At 41.4% G+C, this 18,625-nt stretch overlaps 1 protein-coding gene across 2 annotated transcripts in view; it reads left to right on the forward strand.

Moving 5' to 3' along the window:
* ELK3 (ETS transcription factor ELK3) overlaps positions 1-14,385 on the forward strand; it is a 71,657-nt gene extending 57,272 nt beyond the window's left edge. For both annotated transcript variants that reach the window (XM_066262050.1, XM_066262059.1), the window contains exons 4-5: positions 5,244-5,366; positions 11,873-14,385. In XM_066262050.1, coding sequence (XP_066118147.1) covers positions 5,244-5,366; positions 11,873-11,971 — 222 coding nt within the window. In that variant the 3' untranslated portion in view covers positions 11,972-14,385. The remainder of the gene's footprint in view (positions 1-5,243; positions 5,367-11,872) is intronic.
* The last annotated feature ends 4,240 nt before the right edge of the window (positions 14,386-18,625 follow it).

Raw genomic sequence — 18,625 nt, forward strand, 5'->3', positions numbered from 1 at the left:
TTGAATCCAGGGGCTCATTGTCACCTTTCATTTGTGGATTTTTAAAAAATCCCAAAGCAGCATCGTCATGGATTTTGTTGGCATCTGTGGTGGTGTGAGATGAGAGATGTTTGTTGGTACAGCTGTTAAGTGGACATCCTGATTCTCTCTCCGTAACGACTTACCAGCAAGCACCTCAGGTCACCAGATCAGGGAGTGTGCAAATACTCTGGTTGTACAGCTCCAGCTTATCCCTTTTTGTCAGTCAAATAAGGAATGGTTACTATTTGTTAATTCATTTGGGAAATAACTGTTGAATACCATCCTGTGGGGCAGCTGTGTTAGGCTTGCTCACTGGTTTACCAGCTACAAGCATTCTGCCTGATTGGTGCGTGAGTGCGTGGCAGCACCACGTGTGTGTGGCCTGTATAAGGCTATGGGCGCTTGTGCGCTTGCGCGTGGGGTCTGCGATGGCGATCTCCTGCCCGCCGCGGTGAGGGGCCATTTTGCTGTTCATTTGCTGGAGGAGCGGTTTTCCTGCTTGTGTGCTCATCCGCTGTTATGAGACTTTTTTTTTTTTTTTTTTTTCATTATTCTGAAGCTGGAAACAGGGAGAGACAGTCAGACAGACTCCCGCATGCGCCCGACCGGGATCCACCCGGCACGCCCACCAGGGGCGACGCTCTGCCCACCAGGGGGAGATGCTCTGCCCATCCTGGGCGTCGCCATGTTGCGACCAGAGCCACTCTAGCGCCTGAGGCAGAGGCCACAGAGCCATCCCCAGCGCCCGGGCCATCTTTGCTCCAATGGAGCCTTGGCTGCGGGAGGGGAAGAGAGAGACAGAGAGGAAAGCGCGGCGGAGGGGTGGAGAAGCAAATGTGCGCTTCTCCTGTGTGCCCTGGCCGGGAATGTTATGAGACTCTTAAAACAGCATGGCCAACGCTGCCCCGGCTCTGCAGCGCCTCTGCCGTCGGCCTGCATCCAATGTGGACTTGTCTGCTGCTTGGCCTTGGCCACCGGCATTGCACACCCCTACCCCCATTTGCTAGGCACCTGGGGATTCAGAGGTAAGCAAGACAGACCCGGTTCCTGCTGACCAGTAGGCACAGAATAAGGGGCAGTACAAAACTAGGGTGATGTGAAAGCATAGAGGACCCTAAGAACTGGCTGAGGACTTCAGTCTCATTCTGTTGTGAAATTAACAGCTGCCGGAGGTCAAAGTCAGTGGACACAAAAATTTCTATTAGAATCTATCAACAAATAATTATGAAGCATTATTTGAAGACACAGGACATCAAAAGCGAAAGTGCCCATCTTTCTGACCTGCCGGGGGACAGGGAAGGGTGCTTATGGAAGAGGTGAGCACACTTGGATGGGGCGTTGAGGGATCAGTAGCAGTTTATCCTGCAGTGAGGGGAAGAGGGAAGTGGGTGTTGCAGGCAGAGGAAGAGCTTGGGCCAAGGCATAAAGAGGTGAACTGACTTTGTACAGTTCTTTATTTGGGGGAGAAGGACAAATTCCAAAGATAAAGGAAGTGGTAGGAGATGGGGCATGAGTGCCACAGTCCACACTGTGTTTTAGAAATCATCCCGATGACACAGCTTGGTCAGGAGTGGGGCTGGAACCAGGTCGGATACTGTTACGATAGCCCAGGTGAAAGAGATTGTGAGGCTGTGACAGTGGGTGACAGATCTGAGACACACGAAGAGCATGCCATCAATAGGACTCGGCGACTGGGTGTGGAGGTGGGGGGGGCAGAGTATGGGAGTAGGGAGGAAAAGTAAGCCCAGAGGGAAAGGTTACAAGCTCGGTGTGCGCCATGTTGAGTCAGGTGGAAACATCCAGATGCAATTGGAGTTAAGGAGAGTTTGGGATAAAGTTAGGGAGTGATGCATATGTAAGGTGTGGTTCAAATCAGGGACGTGGATGAGATCACTTTTGGACCGGGTCCAGTCCTGGGAGCTATGGGCCGGGTGGTTGGGGAAGATCTGGAATGAGTTCTAAAGAACTAGCAGGTTGAGACTCTGTGGTTCTCTCTGTTAGATAAAATTGGGGCATACCAGTGAAGCGGGAGGGTTCGTATAGAGAATTAGGGAGTGTCTGAAACCAGGTGATAGGGGAACCTAGAATTGTGGCTAAGGGGGTTGTACTTAGACAGCAGGAGCAGAAACGAGGGAATAAACAAAAGTGAGTTCGAGGAGGTGTCCACAGACCACGCCCAGCGGCTGTGGCGAGGGGAAGGCATTTTGCATCTCCGTGACTGGGATGCTGGGTGGTACTGTGTCTCTGGCACATGATACTACGTATCAGTAATTGTGGAGCGGATGGTAAATGGTACACTGACAGAAATGGAGGAGTATAAGAAACAAGGGGTTTGGAAAGAAGGTGGTGAATTCAAGTTGGAACATGTGGAGCATTCCAAGCAGAGATGTCCAGCGGGTGTGAAGCAGAGGCACGCACCTCGGTACAGACCTCTTCAGCTCAAGTATTTAAGAGCTGTGTACTGCGGTGGAATAAGGATGAGCAAAGTATTATCTTCAAGGTTACAGAAAAGGTATAATAAAAACATGTAAATTACTATACTGTGAAGCAGAACATGTTAAATGTTTTTTTTTAAAAAGTGGTTATGAAGTGTTACAAGGATTCAGAGAAAACTGCCATCTGGCTGAGGGGAGAGCAGGAAGGCCGGTGAGGCGATGACACTTTGATGGACAGAGGGAGGCAGAGTAGGAAGGATGAGGTCGGAGGGCATGATCCCGGTGGAGGGCCATGAACAAAGGGCACTCGGGTGTGGCATGTCTGGACACCAGCTCACCAGGTTTAGCTCAGCTGTGTGACCTTTTTAGGAGACTCACTATTAAGTGGAAGAGCTAACTGGGGAGGGATGAAAATGAAATCCTGGAAGGTGGGTTTTTTCCCTTGAAATTGAATACTCATTGCTCTTGCTCCCTCCCTGGAAGATGATCAGGGTCAGGAACTCTGACACTCAGAGGAGGAAGCATGCATTTTGCTTGTGGCTTCTTTGGCTAGCCTTCTGGTCCTCAGGCCCCGCCCTCCCTGCCCCGCTGTGGTCCTCAGGCCCCGCCCTCCCTGCCCCACTGTGGTCTTCAGGCTCTGCCCTCCCTTGTGGAGCTCACACCATACTTGAGATAACCCAGGGCAGGCTTTATAGAAGCTTTCCTGAAAAGACCAACCAAATAGTTTTTCTTTAAGGATCTCCAGGGAGCTCAGAGGTTGGAGGGAGAGGAGTGGATGAAGTCATTTTGCAATATTTATTTGCATAATGAAAGGCATTTCAAACATTAACCATGAGAAAACAGAAGGCCCTTAGGAAAACACAGGTGCAGACATCTCAAATCCAGACATGGGTACAAATTTTAGACTCTGAAAATATAAATGTTGCACTTTGTAGCTCAAAGGATTAAAAAGGAATGGGTATATGTTTATGGCCATGGATAAGAGAAAGAGTTCGGTTTTGTAGTTTAGAAGACGCATTGTCTCATCAAGAGCTTTGAGATCTTCACTGGTGGGTAAATGAGGAGGCGCTGAACCCACTGGTTACGCATGGTAATGTAGCATATGGTGCTTGGAACCTAGCTCCAGAGTAACCTGCAAATATTGGTTCTCGGCTCACCTGAGCCTGTGGTCTTGGCCTTCCAGGACTGTGGGGAGCGTCAATTACCAGCTGATGAGCTGGGCTTGTCTGTTGCAGAACATTAAGTACTTCTCTGCACACAGTTGAGTGTCCCTCATGAATAGGCGCACTACATTTAGTAAGTGTGTCAGGTAGACTTAATTGCCAGTGATAACAGTCTTTTAACACTTGTCGAGCATTTGCTCTGCCAGGTGCATAATAAGAGCTTCACTTAGGTCACCTGATTTAATCTTCCCAACAGTCCTATCTCCTCCCCACTTTAAAGATGAGAAAATGGAGGCCTAGAGCAGTTGCCTAGCTACCAGGTGGCAGTTCTGAGGCCGGAACCCTGGCAAAGCTTTGGAGTCTCTACCGTCAGGCCAGATGGCCTGGCACGCTCATGGAACTGCCTTGGATCAGAACTGAGGGGAAGCTTATCCACAGCGTGTTTATCCTGTAACCTTATAGGCCGTTCAGTATGTAGGAAATGCTGTGGAACCAAAGATGCAAATAATCTGGTATTAAATCTGTTTACCTTTCAGCAGCTTCACAGTTGGAGAACCCATGCATGTGTGTCTCCGTGCCCCTGGACAGAGCAGAACTTGCGACTTCGCTTTAAGACAAATGCTCGCGATAATGAACAAAGCTGCTTAGGCCAGTGTTAGGAAAAAAATAACACGTTAGCATCCAGAATGATGCCATCTGGAACGAGGTTGCTTTTGCTCTACACAAAGCACCTACTGACATCACAAACCATTGAGGAGCTTCTTCTAGTCACTAGAGGTGCTAAGTGGCCCTGGGCGAGGGAGTTCGCCTTTGCTGGGGCTTTGGGGAATAAAAAGCCCTGCAGACTACCAGCTGGGGTGGGTCATTTCTTCCGCCCTGTAGCAGGCTTGCAGGCCAGGACTCCCGCGGAGTGTGTGTATGCAAATGTGCTCCTTGGCACTTTCCCGGGAAACCCCGAGTTTTGGCTCGACACCCAATCTGACGAGAAAGGATTTTTTTCTTCCCCCTTCAGACCTTGGCCAGGGAGATGAATTCTCAGCAGCCCCACATCCGGAGTGAAATCTGGAAAACCTAGTTCAGAGCTGCTTTTGAAGAAGCTGTCCCAGGGTATTTTAGCAGCAAGTCCCTAAGTATTAATCGGGGCTATTGATAGGGAAAATGAAGCTTGGGAGGCCCTTTTAAAAATGTGTTTGTAACCTAAGTACTGGATGTCCACTGTAGAAAACTAAGAATACATAGAAAAGAAAAAATAGAGCCCCCTAATGGGATCCTTTTATGCTTGTACACTAAATCTTGTTTAATGTGTTTATTGGGGTGGGGGTGGGGTTGTGGCAAATTGAAGAAACTATCAGGACAAAACATGCTACAGACTTGAGTTTTCCACCAGAATGTTTAAGGGAAGGTAACTTGTCCATAGCTCTCACTTTTTAAAAATTGCTAATACAATTCGCATTAAAGAAAATTAAACAGTGCACAAGCCTTGCAGGAATAAGAGTTGTCAAGTTTTCCTAAGAGTGTGAGGGTTGCTTCTTGGTTCTTGGCCAATGCACCTGGCCACGCTGCTAGGCACTGCTGAGAGCAGTCGGGTGATGCCTGTATTAAACTGTCTGTGTTTCTTTCTCAGACACCAAATGGATTGCTTCTGACCCCGAGTCCACTGCTGTCCAGCATACATTTCTGGAGCAGCCTTAGTCCAGTTGCTCCACTGAGTCCTGCCCGGCTGCAAGGGCCAAATACGCTGTTCCAGGTGAGCGTTCGGAAATGAACTCCTAAGGGATGTGTTCCTCAATAAATCCTGCCAGTGGAACAGGGAGTTCTGCCCTGTGTTTGGTTAAAATTTTAAGTTTCCAAAGGGAGTTTACGTTAATGGGGCTGCACAGAAAAGGGTAGCCCTTCAGAGGCAGGCATTTTCATTGGGGCAAAACGGAGATTCACCTCCGATAGCCATAAACGGAACAATTTGTTCTTGAAGTGTTCTGGCATTTTCACTGACTATGAAAACTGGAGCCTGACCAGGCAGTGGCGCAGTGGATAGAGCGTTGGACTGGGATGCAGAGGACCCAGGTTCGAGACCCAGAGGTTGCCAGCTTGAGTGCGGGCTCATCTCCTTTGAGGAAAAGGCCACCAGCGTGAACCCAAGGTCGCTGGCTCCACCAAGGGGTTACTCGGTCTGCTGAAGGCCCGCGGTCAAGGCACATATGAGAAAGCAATCAATGAACTAAGGTGTTGCAATGAGCAATGAAAAACTAATGATTGATGCTTCTCATCTCTCTCTGTTCCTGTCTGTCTGTCCCTGTCTATCCCTCTTTCTGACTTACTCTCTGTCTCTGTAAATAAATAAATAAATAAATATTTATTTATTTAAAAAAAAAAAACTGGAAATTTATTATGGAAAAGGCAAAACTTTAAAATTATATTTTATAAAAACCTCAGAAGATTGAAAAACAATGTCAACAGTGACATTGCTTAAAATGAAAAGTGAATAATTTTTCCATATTACAATAGAAGAGTTATCTATATAAATCCACAATTTATAATCAAGTTCTTCTTCCATAATAAAAAAGTAGTACCCAGGACATTGGGTTAAAAGCTAACTATCTTGTAAAAACTCCCTGTACTGGCTGAACACATTTGCTCACTCACACACCAGGATCTGGGAGCAGCATTGTTTGCTATCAAGTGGAAATCACTATTTCCTCTTTAAGAATCGAAGACCCTTCGTTACGGAGAGGTCACTGGGTGAATATGTGTGTAGAATAGAAAGGCTTCTGGGGACAGGAATGAGGCAAAGCGTGATAAAGTGCCCAATTCTAGCCTCGTCTATCTCATCCACCCTGCCCCACCGTGTCGTCGTCCTTTGGATCCTGTTACATCTAGGACTGACCACTTTGTAGTAGGATGGCCCGTTCCACCTGGTCATCTCTGAGCCCCCCCACCCCGCCCAGTACTGCATCTTGAGCCCAGAACTGCATGTTGTTCGCTGTGGGAACAACTGGCATTCAGCACGTTGCCTGGTACACACATGATGCTGAAGAAATTATTGCTGGTTGAATACATGAGTGGATGCCCAAGAATGTCAAGAAATGTCTAAGGAAGGGTTACAAAAATCAGGTCTTATTTTGCTTGTTAGGGTTAATATTTACCTCCCCTGTGCAATAAGCTGTACATGGTGGGATTTAGGGTCTTATTTGAAGAGGGGTGGAGCTAAGGAGGTTTTGATTGCTATCTTGCTTCTCCGGTTTCCTAGCAGGGTGGAGGTAGGGTATCAGGATGTCACTGTATCCCTGGAGTAATCAGGTTTCTCTTCCTGGCTCTTCTTCCCAGCACAAGAACCTGAGCTACGGTCATGTACAGATGACATATTGATTTAGAGCCATTGTAACTCAGGCAGGGAAACAAAGACTAGAGAAAGCGAGCACAAAGCAGCAAATGTAGCTTTAATATATACATTTTTAGATTAGCAGTCATTTGAAGGAGAGCTAAAAAGACCTTATTTCCTGGAAGGCTCCAGGTTGGAGCAGCAGTGCTCTGGTAGTAAGCTCCTGAGGTCAGAAAGGAGTTGTGTGGTACATCAAGGCACTGGCAAACGGAGGTTTCCAGTTGTTTGTATGCAAAAAGACATGCAGGTTATTATCAGTACAGTAGCTTTATTAATGCAGAAGTGTTACAATGGCTCAGTACACTAAGAAGATAAAATACTACAAAGAAATAATACAATAATAGGAATAAAATTTTGTGCTCACAATTGTAAACCCACTCTTGCCAACCCTTGTGTGTACAGCAAGCTCGGTGGTAGCAGGGACTACACTACTACTCCTAGGCGCCAACACGGCGCCTCCGTAGGGTTCAGTGGACTTTTGTGAATGATGAATGGATGCTCACTTCCCTCCTTACTGGAAATTCTGCTATCTGATTGGTCCAGAGCTTGGTGACTTCCCAAGGAAGCCATGGAGAACTATTACTTGGGAATTCTTTGGCATACCTTGCCTTAGACGCTAAACCTTTTCTAGCCCATTACTCCCCAGAGCAGCTGTGGCTCCTGTCCATAGTACTTCTGTACATTTATCACGCTATCTGGAGCTCTGGGGCTTTGGGAGATGTCCATATCCTCTACGCTTCAGTCAGGGTTGTCAGCAGTGATTCTCAACACAGCCAGTCGGAGGGTGTGTTAATAAAATAGACTGCCAGGCCCCCCAGTTTCTTTCTGACTCAGACGGTCTGGGATGGGGCCAGATGATAACATCACGTTCCCAGTGGCACTGCTGCTTGAGGAGCCACGCTTTGAGAACCACTGCAGGTCAGTCAGCCCAATACAGTATGCATGTAGAATTCTGCAGAACAAATTGCTGTATTTAAAAGTTATCTGCTCAAAATTTTAATTTCACAAAATGGGCTTGACCTGTCCTTTCTCCTGGAGCCATTTAAAATACAGTGGTGGGCAAAAGTAGATTTAGTTATGAATGTGTGAAACACAAGTTTACTCTTGTATTATTACTTTGTATTATTACTTATCTTACTGTTTTCCATACGCTCTGTAGTCCTGTTGCTCACTCTTGTACACCATGGGGAAAAAAAATGCAACCAGGTTTGGATGGCTGACAGGGCCTTGGGTCCTGTTTTTGATTCGGGTCCATGAGACTAAAAAAACGCCTTTTAAAAACATTTTAAAATATTATTTTGCATAAAATAAGAGCAGTGAGAGTTGAAATTAGCAGCTTTGAAAATGGTAAATAACAAAGCATGGTAAGAGGAATAATACTTTTTCGGGGGAGAATTTTTTTTAAGAATGGAAGCCAAACTAATGGCATAGGTTGGGAAGCAGGATCTCAAATGCTCCCTATACTTCCTGATTTTTAAAACTGGATATTTTAAATGACAGATTTTCCAAATTCCAATGAGTATTAACAGTGCCCTTATTCAACTAATGGAAATAATTTTCTTCAAAAATAACCTCTTTCACATGCGCTATATAAATGCTCTGGAGGAAGAAAAACAATACAGTAAGTTTGAAATCATGCTGGCAGACTTCCTGTGGTGATGGTTGGAAGAGATCAGCATCCTTAGAGTAACAGCTGATGGAGCTGAGGGTTTTTGCACAGAAGGCCCCGATAGAGTTGTTAGAGTAGACACTGAACAATATGAGGGGAGGAGAGAGAAGAGAGTTGCCTTTCTGGGAGAGGCAGGCTTGGTAATCCAGAAGTGCTTTAGAGAGAGATGACAAAGACACATTGTGTTAAATATAAAAATACAAGTAAAGTGGGACCAGTTTCAAGTGGATAGTTTAGCATTTTAAATTTGTCTACGGGATGCCCTCCATTTTTGAAACAAATCTGGAATGAGCCTAAGAAGCACAGATATATATATCTTGAGACAAGGTGGGGCTCAGTAAGTTTTCAATTGAAAATATTTTCTGTAATTTTTTAATTCAACAAATCTAACCTAGCAAATATTTATAAATGTTCTGAGGCAGGAACTCACATGTGAATAACAGGTGTGTAAATATAGTACGAGATGAACCCAATAATAATAGTTCTTTCAGCTGGGGACTGGACAGAAGCTTCAAGGACTTGAACAGTATGCTCAGGAATTCCCACCTTAATCTCTAAAGTGATAGCCATGGAACGCTTTTAAAGCTGGAGGAAGTAGGACATCTGTTTTAGCAAGATATTCTGGATCCCAGTGTGGAGGACTTAAAGGAAAAGTAGAGAAGGGAAGGAAGATGTGAGGAAATTTACACCAAATACCGAGGGCAGAACCATCTTTTAGATTAGAAGAATGGGAACAGGAATGTATTTAAAAGGTAGTCTATAAGTAAAATTGAGAGGAAGACTTTTAGTTGGGTTTGAGGAGTAAGTAGGGAATGAAAATTAGGAAGAAGCAAAGATCACTAGTTGATTAAAAAACCAAGTGCTATAACAGTAGTTAACATTCACTGTAGTCCAGGCATTGTTCTAAGCACTTTCTGTGGCTTCTCATGTAATACTCAGAGTAGTTTTATCTGAAAAGATAAACTAAGGCCCAGAGATGTTGCTTCAGTTTACCCAGATCACACGTAAATAAATGGAACTGATTCAAGTTTTAGGATTGTACGACTCACAGCCGCCACCATGCTCACTGACTTAAAAACGAGCACAGAAGAGCAGGTTTTGTAGGGAAGAGGCATTGGTGGGTACGTCTCAACAACAGGACATGATTGTTGAGTCCAGTATAGGAGAAAGGCCGAGGACAAAAGCTTGCAGAATAATCTGCATTTCAGAAAAGGGACTGGGAAGGGAAAGGAGGATTAAAGCCATTAATGGTGACTGTATATCGGCCAGAAAAGCCAGGCTAACCAAGAGAAACTGTGGCAATTGAGTGTATAGACATATAAAGAACAAAGGGCAGAAATCACTAATGTAGTTTTAAAACCGGAGAGTAAACCGAAAGCTGATTCTTTTGAAACCACCAATAAGATGGATAAAACCAAAATGAGAGAAGATGCAGATCAACTAAAAGAATGAAGATTCAAAACCTCCTCTTCAAATGTTCACTCAAAGTCAACAATTTTCAACTGGTGTGCTGTAAGAATTTTTAAAACATGCAGTATACCCGACTGTTCACTCAGGGGTACTGACCTCTCTCCCCTTAGATAACCAAATAAAAGAATGACAGCAGCCAGTGTGAATGAATCAAAATAATACCTATTTTTTTCCTGTCACATTGGCAAAAAATGTATTTTTTGGTGTGCTGCAGAATGCTAGTAATTAGTTCATGTGTCCCATGAGATGAAAAAGTTTGAAAATTACTCCTCTGAGTCAATGGGATTAGTGGTTAGGAGCACAGATTTGCAAGGAGGTTTTATAACCCAGTTAAAATGGATAAAATGCAATAAAAAACTTAAAATTCCAAAAGTGTCAGAAAACAAAAATGTAGACTATGCCAATAACCATTAAAGAAACAGAAACAGTAATTAAAAAGCACTCCACTCTCTAAGCCCTGCCAAGAATAAATTGGGCGGTTTGGCACAGAAAGCGTTTTAAAACTAGGCATTACTGCTCATTAGCTCTGACCTTTAGCCAATCCTGAACTTATCTGAACTCTTATTTTCTTCTCTATAACTGGGGAAAACCAAAACTTAACCTTCCAGGCTCTCGATATTGAGGGAGTTGACAACCATCGATAAACTGGGAGGCACTAGACACATAATGGTAATTGAAATAGCTTGAAAATTACAAAAATGGATTTAGTTGTTCTACAAATAGTTATTGTACTTCTGACATGTTTGCTATTTAGTATTGAAGTGAAGCTTAATATTTAATTCCTATTTAGTCTAGCTAAATTAAACTAGATGAGAGCCCAGGAGATAATTTGGACACACATCATCACAATGAAAATCTATTTAAAGCCTTCAATTATTCTTGTTCATTTGGGAGAATAGCTGTTGTACTTTTAGACCTGGAAGTTATCAAAAGCATGTATTTTATTCTGTTTATCATTTTAGTTACCAACAGTACTGAAATTTTTATTCTTTGTTTCCTTTTGTATGGGTGATCTGTGAAGTTTGATATGATCCTTTTAATTAGAAAGAGTACTTTTTCAGCTCCCAAACAGAGATATTCTTGCTTTCTAAATCTTTTTAAGATAAAAATTTCTTCATTTTTTAGTTACTGGGGAAGCATCTTTGAAGTAGTCGGGAAAATTGATGGCAAATTTCAAAATACAGTATTAGAAATTACTGATTTACATGGAGAGTCAGTGGTGGTTTTCAAAATTAACTTTTCTTGAGAGAGAGAGAGAGAGACAGGAAGGGAGAAAGTTGGGAAGCATCAATTTGTAGTAGTAGCTTTTCAGACGTGCCCTGATAGGGGACTCCAGCTGAGCCAGTGACTGGGTTCTTACCCTGGGACCTCAAGAGGCCCAGGTCCACACTCTATCCACTGTGCCACCACCAGTCAGGCTCACTTCTTTTGCTTAATACTGAAATCAGCATTCTATGTATCTTCGAATCTTTAAAACATAGTGTTAGAACATAATGTACTTCAGCAACATATAAAGTACATATTTTTCCTAGTAGACTAGGCATATAAAATAATTAGGGACATTTTCTGGGCCTTAGCCTCTGTTGCTGTATGTAATCCTGACCTCACTGTTGTCTTCCAATTACTTTCTGTAAAATAATTTGCAACTTATCACTATGGTTATCTAGCAATATAAAAAATCAAGTTCTTCCCAAAAGATTTGCAATAATTATTTAAAAATCTTTTGTCATTACAGTTCCCAACACTGCTCAATGGCCACATGCCAGTGCCAATCCCCAGCCTGGACAGAGCGGCTTCTCCAGTACTGCTTTCTTCGAACTCTCAGAAGTCCTGATGACATCTGGCCACAATTAAAGGACTCGTTAACTGATGAAACAAATTTGATCCCATGGGCTAGTTTACCTGTGGTCATGAGAAGGACTTTGTGAAACGCTCTGTTAATTTGGTTTGCACTTTTCATACCATGGATGGTCTAGATATATGTTAGCATTTTTAAAACTTTTTTTTATATTCAAGTATATATGAAGATCTGTTTTGCATTAAGTGAATTTTAATGTTTTTGTTTTTATATCCTCTTAGCTATTAAGTGTTGAACACTGTTGACAGTGAAGAACTTTCCTTAATGGTTTTCAGTGTAACTAATAAGGATGTGAAGCTTTTTCTCTTTAATTCTGCATATGCTGAACTGTGCTTATATACACTATAACCAGCTGTGCCTTCCTTTGCATTTAGTTTTATGTAAATGGTTTATATATTTTTTAGTATTAAGAGAAAAATGTTTGAAAGACAAAAATTAGTATCGAACAGCACTCTAGTAGAATTTTATTACTTTCCACAAGTAGGCAATATGAAAGCATATTCATATTACTTTTCCTTTTTTGCTTTCAATTATAAGAATTGCCTTAGAACCTCTTTTGAACTGAAATTTAATAAATGTAATGTCCAGATAATGTTTTTCTAAGAAACTAAGCCATATTTAGACAACATTCATAAAACGTCCAAAGTGCATTTAAAAAAAAAAGGAACTTTGAAACGCTAGCCTCCCAACTGTTTACAATCTTTAAGACTCTTCCCAAACAAAGAAGACCTGAGATGGAAATACTACATCAAGTTTATTCTGTCCATACTCCTGGAATATTTCCTAGGTTAAGCAACTTATTTCAAATAATTAGCCCTGGTTCTCCTCGTTCTCCACAGAGAATCACACCCCTTGGATACATTTCCTGTATGGTTATGAGTTAAAGGTTTCTCTACACCACGGGAATTATGATTAACATTTAAAAATCCTATGCTTTGGAAGAGTCTCAAGATTGGTGATGAACACAAACAACGAAGATACATTTTTGTAACACCAGGTATCTTCATGTGTACAGGTATACCTTTGTTTGTGGAAACTGAAAGGTTATTACTAAATTTAGGGTGAGAATGAAGGAAATCTGATTACAACAAATATCAAATTCTACAGAAACCTCATCATTGTTGAACTGACCTGATTATGGAATGATCTGGAACACTCAGCAGTAAATTCTTGTAGTGTAGTTTAGAGCAGTGATGATAGGAATGTATTTTCTGTTCCTTCAGAAGAGCAGCAGGCACGCTTTAACGCACTGTTCTGTATGTTATGGAAGTTCTAATGGAAAGAGAACTGGAAAGTGCCTAGTGCTATCAATTCATGCAGAAACTAATTTGAAATGTGGCTAAATAACTAATTGATCCAAATCAGGCGTTAAATAGCAGGGATAAACAACAAAGCTTGTAAAAACATTTCTTGAATTTGCAAAAAAAATTCTAAAATTTTGTTATGATACAAATGTTGAGTTTTTCCATTGGAATTGAGCATCTCTATTTATAGGGATGTATGCCCTTACGTGGAGGAAAAATCCAAACATTCTAGTATGTAAATTTGAATATATTGATTCCAAACTCCACAGGCTACTATCATGGGCAAAGGATAATTCTGTACTAAAGCAGCTGGTCCAGCTATATTTACCAAACAAAATTGGAGCTAGTAAAGGCTTTTGAGAATACTTCCTATCTTAGTTTCTAGAGAAGGACAACTGCCCAAGTGAAGCAGGAAGTTGCCTAAGGCCACTCAGTCATTGAAGGTAGGACAGTGTTCCCTGCTCAGCCCAGTTCTGCCTCCCCATACTTAGCTGTAAGTGAAAAAACAAACCAAAAACAGTAAAGAGGATTAAAAAAACTCAGATAAGAGAAGAACGCACCCCAAATGCAGGGTTCTTACAGAGAAGCTAAGAATTTGTTAATGTGCAAAAATTTCAACCAAAAATATTTTAAAATGTAAATGCTGACTAGAAATAATTCAAATGACTCTACATCTGATTCTTATATTCTCTTCCTCCAGATACTATGATTAACATATAATCTAGCTTCATGTACTTTTGATGGATCAAAAAAACTCACTATAACACAGAACTAGATGTATTGAAGTATTCTCCTTATAGCTAGCTCTGCCTCATTCTATGCGTGCGTGGTGTTTGTTGTGTATTTTTTAACCAACCAATTTAGTCAGAAAATAGGTTTCACAGAACACATTAAATTTTTTCTTTTTATATGTCTGCTTGATCCATGTTAAACTGCTAAGGCTAAAGTTTTATAGAAATATAATCTAAACATTGGTCTATTTGTACACATCTTTTTTAAGACTGTAAATCTTCATTCACTTTCTTATATGTATCAATTTTACTGTTATATTGTTTTTGTTCAATAAATACTTTGTGATAAAAGGTGTGAGGAGGCTAGTGGGCTGGTTTACTTCCATTTACTTGGGATAATCCAAATTTCATTTTTCCATATGGGTACAAGTTAGGAAATAAGTCTTGTCATCTAGCCTTAAATGTGGTATATCTAAACATGCTATGGATACATAACAGATATTTAAGGAAACATATTACTGAAATTGTATTGTAGAAAAGGCAGTGACTTTAAAGTGTCCCCATATCTTTTAAATCTTAAGTTCTATCAGTTGTTTTGTATTGAGATGGAGGAGGTAAGGAGGGGGGTAAATTACCACGTACTCAGCCACTAGTATCTTATGCAATGGTGAAAGATTGAAAGCTTTCCCCCTAACATTAGGAGCAAGATAGGATAGCCTCTGCCACCATTTCTAGTCCGCATAGCAGTGAAAGTCCCAGCCAGAGCAAAGACATAAATAAATAAATATATAGCATCCAGGTTAGAAAGAAAAAAATATTTACAGATGATGTCTTACAAGTAGAAAACCCTAAAGAGTCTATGCCCCCCCCCAAAGAGCTAATAAACTGAGCAAAACTATAGGATAGAAAATCAACATGTAGAAATTGTTATTCCTACACACTAGCCAAAAAACCTTGATTTTAAGAAAACCACTTTACAGTATAAAAAAAATAAAAAGGAATAAATTTAATCAAGGTGGTACAAGACTTATATACTAAAAACCACAAAACATTCCTAGAAGACATTAAATACATCCTGTGTTCATGGACTGGAAGATAATATTAAGGTCACACACAGTACTACCTAAAATGACCTACATATTCAGTGCAATTCCTATTACAATTCCAATGACATTTTCTTTTTCCAGAAATAAGAAAAATTTCATCCTAAAATTACGTGAAATTTCAATGGACCTCAATAGCAAAAAATAAAACTCATACTTCTTGATTTATTTTAATTGAGAGGCAGGGAGGCTGAGAGACAGACTCCTGTGTGTGCCCCAACCAGGATCCACCCGGTGAGCCCCCTATGGGGCGTTGCTCTGCTCACCTGGGGCTGTTGCTCCATTGTTCGTCAACCGAGCTATTTTGGTGCCTGAGGAGCCATGTGCCATTCTCAGTGTCTGGGGCCAACTTGCTTGAATGAGCCACGTCTGTGGGAGAGGGAAAGAGGGAGAGAGAGTGGGGAGGGTAGAGAAGTAGATGGCCGCTTTTCCTGTGTGCCCTAACTGGAAATTGAATCCAGGACTTCCACACATTGGGCTGATGCTCTACTGCTGAGTCAACCGGCCAGGGCCTACTTCTTGATTTCAAAACTTACAAAGCTATAAGAAATCAAAACATTGTGGTACAGGCAGAAGGACAGAAATAGATCAACAGAATAGAATGATCCCCCAAATAAACTCTCACATCTATGGTCAACTGATTTTCAACAAGAGTGCCAAAACCATTGGGAAAATAGTCTTTTCAACAAATAGTGATGGGAAAACTAGATACTTACATGCAAAAGAATGAAGTTGGACCTTCACTTTATACCATATACAAAAATTAACTCAAAATTGATCAATGCTCTAAAGGTAAGCACTAGAAGTATAAAGCTCTTAAAATGGGAAAATATTTGTGACCCTGGATTTGGCAAATATACCACCTACAGCAGAGGCAACAAAAGAAAAACAGATACCATGGACTTCATTACAATTAAAACTTGTCTATCAAAATGACACCATCAAGAAAGTGAACATTTCACAGATGGAAGGAACTGCAAGTCATATACCTCATCAGGGTCTAATATCTAGAACGCACAAGTAGCTCCTACACTCAACAACAAAAGACAACACAATTTAAAATAGGCAAAGAACTTGAACAGACATTTCTCCAAAGCAGATATACAAATAGCCAATAAGCAAGCACATGAAAAGATGTTCAACATCCTTAGTTATTAGGGAAATGGGGGGTGGGGAAAAACCCACAGCAAGGTTCCCCTTTACACTGAGTAGCATGAATATAATAAAAAAAGGAAACTGTTGGTGATGACAAGGAGAAACTGGAACCCTGATCTATTACCACTGGGAATGTAAAATAGTGCAGTTGCTCTGGCAAATGGTTTGGTAGTTCCTCAAAAAGTTAAACATAGAATTACTCAATAATCCAACAATTTACTCTTATAAATCCAAAGAATTTGGAAAACAAAGACTCAAACAGAAGCTTGTACATCAGTGTTCACAGCAGCATTATTCACAATAGCCAAAATGTAGGAAAAACCCAATTCATACTATAGAATATTATTCAACCATGGAAAAAAGTGAACTTCTGACACTTACTACAACATCGGTAAACCTTGAGAACACTATGCTAAATGAAACAGGCCAGACAGAACAAGACAAATATAGTATGGTTCCACATATATGAAATATCTGCACTATGCAAATTCAGAAACATAAGAAGTATGTTTGAGGTTACCAGGGACTTGGGGTTTGGGAAAAACAGGAGCTATTTCTTAATGGGTACAGAGTTCCTGTTTGGAGTGGTGAAAATTTTTGGAAATAGTGATAATTACTTAATGTTGTAAATCTAATTAATTTGATTGAATTCTTTATAATGAGTTCAAATGGCAAATTTGGGATCATAGCTCCGTTGCAACTAAAGCCATTTTAGCGCCTGAGGCGAGGCCACAGAGCCATCCTCAGCGCCCAGGCCAAAATTTGCTCCAATGGAGCCATGGCTGCGGGAAGAAGAGAGATGGAGAGAAGGGAGAGGGGAAAGGGTGGAGAAGCAGATGGTTGCTTCTACTGTGTGCCCTGACCGGGAATCGAACCTGGGAACATCCACATGCCGGGGAGATGCTCTACCACCGAGCCAACTGGCCAGGGCCCAAACCACTAATTTGAAATAATATATGCACCCCTATATTCACTGTAGTGTTATTTACAATAGCCAAGATTTGGAAGCAGCCAAAATGCCCATCAGTAGATGAGTAGACTAAAAAAGCTGTGGTACATTACACAGTGGAATACTACTCAGCTGTGAATAAAAAAAGAAAGAACTCTTACCTTTTGCAACAGCATGGATGGACCTGGAGAGTATTATGCTAAGTGAAATAAGCCAGTCAGAGAAACACAAGAACCATATGATTTCACTCACATATGGAATCTAATGAACAAAATATACTAACAAAGTAAACTCAGATACAGAGAACAGACTGACAGCTATTACAAGGGATGGGGGTTGGAGGGCTGGGTGAAGAAAGTGAAAGGATTAAGCAAAAACAAACAAACTCATAGATACAGACAACAGTATAGTGATTACAAGGGAAAGGGTGGAGGAGGTTTATGAGAGTAAAGGGGCGATAAATGGTGATGGAAGGAGATTTGACTTTGGGTAGTGAACACAATAATACACAGATGATGTATTCTAGAACTGTACCCCTGAAACAATTTTATTAACCAATGTCACCCCAATAAATTCAATAAAACATTTTTCAACATTTCCGAGTTTCAGTTCTCTTCACTGAAAAATTTCCAGGATCTGAATGGTACTCAAGCATCAAAAAAATATTAAATTTGTCTGACCAGGCAGTGGCAGAATGGATAGAGTGTTGGACTGGGATGCGGAAGACCCAGGTTCGAAACCCCAAGCTAACTGGCTTGAGCGCAGGCTTACCAGTTTGAGCATGGGGTCACTGGCTTGAGCATAGGATCACAGACATGACCCCATGGTCGCTGGCTTGAGCCCAAAGGTTGTTAGCTTGAGCGAGGGGTCACTTGCTCTGCTGTAGCCCCCCAGTCAAGGCACATATGAGAAAGTAACAACTAAGGTGCCACACAAAGAATTGATGCTTCTCATCCCTCTCCCTTCTGGGCTGTCTGTTCCGCTGTCTCTCTCTCTCTCTCTTTCTCTCTCTCTCTCTCTCACACACACACACACAAATACTAAATTCCTTAATGAAGTAAATAAACATTCCTAGGACTTCCTAGGAAGAAGAATTTTAGGTAAGTACTAGATTACATTTATCCACTTTTTATATGCAAAAATCAAACTTATGAATAACTCAAATTTTCAACAAATCAAATCTATAACTTATGAAATCAAAAATATGACTTTATAATTGAGTGCTATCCTGTAAAACTACAGATGACTGTAGTTGGGCCAGCACAAATCTAAATTAAATATTGGCACAATGAGACTTTATTACCTTAAGAGTGAGTCCCATAAAAGTAAAGATCCCATTCTGCACAGACCTTCTTTCCCCCAAAAAGAACTGTGACAACAAAACCACA

This window comes from Saccopteryx bilineata, chromosome 1 (assembly GCF_036850765.1).
Source record: "Saccopteryx bilineata isolate mSacBil1 chromosome 1, mSacBil1_pri_phased_curated, whole genome shotgun sequence".
NCBI classification, from domain to species: domain Eukaryota; kingdom Metazoa; phylum Chordata; class Mammalia; order Chiroptera; family Emballonuridae; genus Saccopteryx; species Saccopteryx bilineata.